This window comes from Heptranchias perlo, unplaced genomic scaffold (assembly GCF_035084215.1).
Source record: "Heptranchias perlo isolate sHepPer1 unplaced genomic scaffold, sHepPer1.hap1 HAP1_SCAFFOLD_915, whole genome shotgun sequence".
Taxonomy (NCBI): domain Eukaryota; kingdom Metazoa; phylum Chordata; class Chondrichthyes; order Hexanchiformes; family Hexanchidae; genus Heptranchias; species Heptranchias perlo.
This window is the reverse complement of record NW_027139956.1, coordinates 7,991-15,121: the sequence shown is the minus strand read 5'-3', so window position 1 is coordinate 15,121 and position 7,131 is coordinate 7,991. Positions and strand designations below refer to the sequence as shown.

The 7,131-nt window shown below is 52.7% G+C and overlaps 1 protein-coding gene across 1 annotated transcript; it reads right to left on the bottom strand.

Moving 5' to 3' along the window:
- Nucleotides 1-3,171: 3,171 nt before the first annotated feature.
- LOC137319869 (uncharacterized) lies at nucleotides 3,172-5,655 on the bottom strand (the record flags this gene model as incomplete). The annotated part of the gene is made up of 2 exons (XM_067981780.1): nucleotides 3,172-5,340; nucleotides 5,458-5,655. Coding segments are annotated over 2 exons (2,367 nt in total), but the record flags the coding sequence as incomplete, so codon positions are not given.
- Between the last annotated feature and the right edge of the window lie 1,476 nt (nucleotides 5,656-7,131).

Genomic DNA, 7,131 nt, shown 5'->3' with positions numbered 1-7,131 from the left:
CAATTGTAAACAATTTTACAACACCAAGTTATAGTCCAGCAATTTTATTTTAAATTCACAAGCTTTCGGAGGCTTCCTCTGCAAGACATGCCAGATCATCGACACAGATACCACCATCACACGAGAGGACACCACCCACCAGGTGCATGGTTCATACTCCTGTGACTCGGCCAACGTTGTCTACTTCATACGTTGCAGGAAAGGATGCCCCAGAGCATGGTACATTGGCGAGACCATGCAGACGCTGCGACAACGGATGAACGGACACCGCGCAACAATCGCCAAACAGGAGGGTTCCCTCCCAGTCGGGGAACATTTCAGCAGTCATGGACATTCATCCACCGACCTTCGGGTAAGCGTACTCCAAGGCGGCCTTCGAGACACACGACAACGCAAAATCATCGAGCAGAAATTGATAGCCAAGTTCCGCACCCATGAGGACGGCCTCAACCGGGATCTTGGGTTCATGTCACGCTACACGTTACCCCACCAGCGAACAAATGTTATCTGTTTTTAATATAACGGGTCAGTTGCTGTCTTTTCTATGTTTCTACCTCTCTATCTCTGTTTTTTTTTGTTTGTTGTTTTTTTTTGGTGATTTGTATATTCTGTGAGACCTGGCAGGTAACACCTGTCTGTCTGCACACTGATTGCCTTGGCAACGGGCAGTTGAAAAAACTGTCTGTACTCACCAAGCATTGTTCTGTGAATTATAAATGCGATTTCATTTCAAGGATTTCATTTTCACATCGTTCACCTGACGAAGGAGGAAGCCTCCGAAAGCTTGTGAATTTAAAATAAAATTGCTGGACTATAACTTGGTGTTGTAAAATGATGATCAGTAATGCTGATTTATAGTGATACATTGAATTGCCTTGTAACTTCGGATACTTGTTTTGTTAGCTAACACTGTCCATTAATGATTTGCTATTCAGGTTGTGAGATAACTCTGACTACATCCATCAAGTGCATGCATATCCAAGTTTAACTTTAAGTTGTGATTTTGGAAGCAATGACAGTCTTATAGTGCAGGACCACATGTTCCATGATGATTCAGCAAGAAAGGGTTAAGTCATTCACTCAGTAGACTGTATCCGAATCAAAGGTTGAACTAAAACTTACATCTAATTAGAACTGGTTCGTGTAAGCACCATTTGATGAGCTGATCCAGGCACCACCCAGTCCAGGGCCCATGTTGAGAGGTGAACTCCTAGCGAGGGTGTAGGGTTCCATGGCTTCCATTTGTCAGGATAACGAAACCCAGCATTCTTCTTCTTACAAACTCTCTAGTAACCTTTGGGGGAGACACAACCCTTGGAGGCACTGAGGCAGAAAAATCTAAAAACAACTTTCTAGGTCACTAAACCCTAAGGGGTGGAGAATCGACATTTACAGAAAAAAAGTCAGCTGTGGTGCCTCACTCTAAGTCCTCCAATCTCATCCTTTCCATCTCCTCATCCTGCTCTACTTCATAACATAGAGAGAGGGAATCCATTGGGGAGTCCATTAAAAAGCCGCTTTCTCCAGTGCTCAGTATGACTGGAGGGAGGAGTCTTCAGGGATGGTCCAGAGCAGCAAAGACCAAATACCGTTGTCCAGGCAAAGTTTCACAAAGATTCAGATGTCTCAACCAAGGCAGCCTCCTCGTGGTGATATCTGCCTCCGGGGTTTCACTGTGCTTCTCATATCCCACTTCTGTAGTTCTGGTGGTTCCCAATGTAGCGTTTGGGGGAATAACTAGGGAAAATGTGTGGCCACTCTCACTAGCCCCAATCTACATATGGAGGGAGGTGAGGTCCACATGGGTGGGACTACAGACTGTGGGTTTTTTCCAGTAAAATATTGGTGGGTATATTTTGGGGTGGTATCACAGGAGTAGGACAAAGTGTCAATTCACTGTTCTTTAGCATCGTGAAAAGAAGAGGGAAAAGGAAGTAAAGTCGGGTCCATGAAGATATATACGGTGAAATTCTTCCACTGTTCAGCACTTGTTGCACTCAATGATAACGACAGTGAGGATCTGACACAGTTTGGTACATCCTGCCAGAATTGATAGTTGATAGCGTCTTTCCTCAGAACAAAGGCAGCCGAGTTAAAGCAGGGCGAAGGGGTCAAATGGTCTGTTGCACACCATGTTTGGATAGTTCGGCAATTGCTAGTTTCTGGGACACTGATGTGCACAGTGGAAAGTTATCATAGGGTCAGGTCAGGGGTCAGGCCGGGGATGGAAAGGCCCATCATAGGGTCAGATCGGTGGGGGTGATATGGTCCATCATGGGGTCAGATAGGGGGGGATGATAAGTTCCATCATAGGCTCAGGTCAGAGGTCAGGTGTCAGGCCGGGGGATGGTAAGGTCCATCATTGAGTCAATTTCCACCCTGACTTCTGGCCACACTCCTCAGTGTCTCTACGCAGCATATAAGCCTCAGTCTAAACACAAATTTGTTTTCTCTACTGGAACAAATATAGTACTCGGATCAAAAGGACTGCAAACATAATAATATAGAAACTAACTGGCACATTTGCTGTGCCAAGTCCAACTACAATGATGGCAAAGGTATAGTGCAGCACACCTGGCCGGTAACGCTCCCTGAGAAAATCTCACCTGTTGGGGCCAGGTGAATCACAGGTACTGGGTACGGTGTCAGCCTGGCTCTGTGTGCAGGCTGCAGGTAAGCCCAGGGAATGAAGGACTGCACCAGCACTGATCCTGGGTAATTGGATCCTGGGTCATGGAGAGTGAACGCAGTGAGTGGGGGAGAGTCCTCCCTCATTCCATTACATGTGGAGTCCAGCGTCCATCAGGGGCTGATTCAGATTTCGTCAGAGCAATTTGAATTTGGCCCATGTTGGATGTGTTCAGATTTGAACGTGCTTCACATGACTTCACATGACCTTTAGATATGCTTCACAAGGCAGAGGAGAGACATATTAGTGTAATAACATGAAATGGCAGGAGAGTTAAGATATCTACAGTCTGATTCAATCAGGCACTCTATCCAACTTATTTAATGCCTTGGGGAACAGTCTTTAAAATTTTATCCTGCACTCAAAGATCAAGCAAAGCTACCGAACGTCTGTCTAACTCTGGATTGTACAATCTCTACCCTTCCTCCATTTAACCATCTGACTATAAGAAGTTACAGAACAGGCGAAAGGCTTTCGGCCCATCATTTCTGTTCCAGCTCTTTGCCGGTGAGCAGGGACCGGTGAGCAGAGACCAGTGAACAAACAGAGACCAGTGAGAAGAGACCGGTGAACAGGGGCCAGTGAACAGGGGCCGGTGAGAAGAGACCGGTGAACAGGGGCCAGTGAACAGGGGCCGGTGAGAAGAGACCGGTGAACAGGGGCCGGTGAACAGAGGCCGGTGAACAGGGGCTGGTGAGTAGGGGCCGGTGAGTAGAGACTGGTGAACAGGGGCTGGTGAACAGAGGCCGGTGAACAGGGGCTGGTGAACAGAGGCCGGTGAACAGGGGCCGGTGAACAGGGGCCGGTGAACAGGGGCCGGTGAACAGAGGCCGGTGAACAGGGGCCGGTGAACAGAGGCCGGTGAACAGGGGCTGGTGAACAGAGGCCGGTGAACAGGGGCCGGTGAACAGAGGCCGGTGAACAGGGGCCGGTGAACAGAGGCCGGTGAAAAGGGGCCGGTGAACAGGGGCCGGTGAACAGAGGCCGGAGAACAGGGGCCGGTGAACAGGGGCCGGTGAACAGAGGCCGGTGAACAGGGGCTGGTGAACAGAGGCCGGTGAACAGAGGCCGGTGAATAGAGGCCGGTGAACAGGGGCTGGTGAACAGAGGCCGGTGAACAGGGGCCGGTGAATAGAGGCCGGTGAACAGGGGCCGGTGAACAGGGGCTGGTGAACAGGGGCCGGTGAGTAGGGGCCGGTGAGTAGAGACTGGTGAACAGGGGCCGGTGAACAGGGGCCGGTGAACAGGGGCCGGTGAGTAGGGGCCGGTGAGTAGAGACTGGTGAACAGGGGCCGGTGAACAGGGGCCGGTGAACAGGAGCCGGTGAGTAGAGGCCGGTGAGTAGAGACTGGTGAACAGGGGCCGGTGAACAGGGGCCGGTGAACAGGGGCCGGTGAGTAGGGGCCGGTGAGTAGAGACTGGTGAAAAGGGGCCGGTGAACAGGGGCCGGTGAACAGGGGCCGGTGAGTAGAGACCGGTGAACAGGGGCCGGTGAACAGGGGCCGGTGAACAGAGGCCGGTGAACAGGGGCCGGTGAACAGGGGCCGGTGAACAGAGGCCGGTGAACAGGGGCCGGTGAACAGGGGCCGGTGAACAGAGGCCGGTGAACAGGGGCCGGTGAACAGGCGCCGGTGAGTAGAGACCGGTGAACAGAGGCCGGTGAACAGGGGCCGGTGAACAGAGGCCGGTGAACAGGCGCCGGTGAACAGAGGCCGGTGAGTAGAGACCGGTGAACAGAGGCCGATGAACAGGGGCCGGTGAACAGGCGCCGGTGAACAGAGGCCGGTGAACAGGCGCCGGTGAACAGAGGCCGGTGAGTAGAGACCGGTGAACAGAGGCCGGTGAACAGGGGCCGGTGAACAGAGGCCGGTGAACAGGCGCCGGTGAACAGAGGCCGGTGAGTAGAGACCGGTGAACAGGGGCCGGTGAAAAGGGGCTGGTGAACAGGGGCCGGTGAGAAGAGACCGGTGAACAGGGGCTGGTGAACAGAGGCTGGTGAGAAGAGACCGGTGAACAGGGGCTGGTGAACAGAGGCTGGTGAGTAGAGACCGGTGAACAGGGGCCGATAAACAGGGGCCGGTGAAAAGGGGCTGGTGAACAGAGGCCGGTGAATAGAGACCGTTGAGTAGAGACCGTTGAGTAGAGACCGGCGAACAGAGGCCAGTGAGCAGGGGCCGGCGAGAAGGGGATGGTGAGCAGGGGCTGGTGAGCAGGGGCCGGCGAATAGGGGCCGGCGAATAGGGGCCGGTGAGCAGGGGCCGGTGAACAGGGGTCGGCGAGCAGGGGCCGGTGAACAGGGGTCGGCGAGCAGGGGCCGGCGAGCAGGGGATGGTGAGCAGGGGCTGGTGAGCAGGGGCCTGCGAACAGAGGCCGGTGAGCAGGGGCCGGTGAACAGGGGTCGGCGAGCAGGGGCCGGCGAACAGGGGCCGGCGAGCAGGGGCCGGCGAATAGGGGCCGGTGAACAGGGGCCGGTGAACAGGGGCCGGTGAACAGGGGCCGGCGAATAGGGGCCGGTGAACAGGGGCCGGTGAACAGGGGCCGGCGAATAGGGGCCGGTGAGCAGTGGCCGGTGAACAGTAGCCGGCGAATAGGGGCCGGTGAACAGTAGCCGGCGAATAGGGGCCGGTGAACAGTAGCCGGCGAATAGGGGCCTGTCAATCCTTGAGCTCTGAACATATATTTTCTAATTTTACTTTTCCCACTTCTTCCCTCCTCTCCTGATGATGCTGACTGTTGCTGGGGTGGGGTTTCCCCCTGATGATGCTGACTGTTGCTGGGGTGGGGTTTCCCCCTGATGATGCTGACTCTTGCTGGGGTGGGGTTTCCCCCTGATGATGCTGACTGTTGCTGGGGTGGGGTTTCCCCCTGATGATGCTGACTGTTGCTGGGGTGGGGTTTCCCCCTGATGATGCTGACTGTTGCTGGGATTCCATTTCCGAGGCTCCAGCAACATTTTGCGCTTTCAGCTGAACATAAAAACATAAGGAATAGGAGCAGGAGTAGGCCATATGACCCCTCGAGCCTGCTCCACCATTCAATCAGATCATGGCTGATCTTCATCCTCAAATCCACTTTCCTGCCCGATTCTCATGTCCCTTCATTCACTTGGAGTCCAATATTCTGTCTATCTCAGTCTTGAATATACTCAATGACTCAGCATCCACAGCCCCCTGGGGTAGAGAATTCCAAAGATTCACGACCCTCTGAGTGAAGAAATTTTTCCTCATCTCAGTCCTAATTGGCCGACCCCTTAGCCTGAAACTATGACCCCTAGTTCTGGACACTCCAGCCAGGGGAAACAGCCTCTCAGCATCTACCCTGTCAAGCCCTCTAAGAATCTTATACATTTCAATGAGACCACCTCTCATTCTTCTAAACTCCAGAGAGTATCGGCCCATTCTACACAATCTCTCCTCATAGGACAACCCTCTCATCAATTTTTCATGCATGAGGTGAGACAATGAGTGTCATCAGATTATTCAAACATAGGGGCACCACAGCCCACCCTGTGTCCACTCAACATCCGCACCCACAAATTGTGTGGCAGGAATCACTGGTCAGTGGTTGGGAATGGGAATCCTGCCTGATTTTCCACCCCCTGGACAGCCTAGGATTGGTAAGGCTAAAAGTAGCAACCCAGTTACAGACCAACCAAGGGTCTTTCCGGCGGTGTGACTCAGGACCATACTGGGAGGTGCCTTCAGCCAGATTGAAGGGCTTAAAATAATGAAGGGCAGGGTAGATAGGGTGTCACTTGTTCCCCTGGGTGGAAGGGTATCTTGGAATATGATAATTCCTCAACTCTGGGACTGATCAGAGGGACACCGATGGTCCTTTCTGGTATTGTTTTGTGTCGAGAATCTAGAAGAAGAGGACAGAGTCTGAGCAGGTAACCTGCTTAATTCAGCGAAAAAAGCCCTGACACAGAGAGCTGATGGAATATGCAACACTCGGCCCCAGAAGGACAGAGGTGAAGAACCAACTGAGGTGTCTTCGATGGAGAGAGATACTCGGGAAGGAAGGCGATTAAGCGATGAGGGGAAAGGGCAGAGAATCTGGATTAGAAAGGGAAAGCTGCCCCTCAAACTCGACGGGCTGGTGGGATGACTCCTGTCCCAGTGACCCATCGAGGGACCTCTCAGTTCCATTTTTAAACCCCGCACTCTCCTCACTGATTTGGAGAATGCACATCTGTAACAAAAGTGTCATGGATTTTTTGTTCTCTGTGTAACAGCTTTCACATGGGAGCCCACTATCCCTTAGTATTAATTTCATTTGGATTTATTGGGTTTTAGTTGATAATAAAATTTCCAATCTGGAGGCTGAGTCAGCTGGTGTTTGTTATGTGGCTGAGGATCGGTACCCGGGAAGGTGATGGAACGGGTTCCAGATGGGGAAAAGTCAAGGAACTGAAATCCTGAGCACCCTGCTCCATCAGCCGA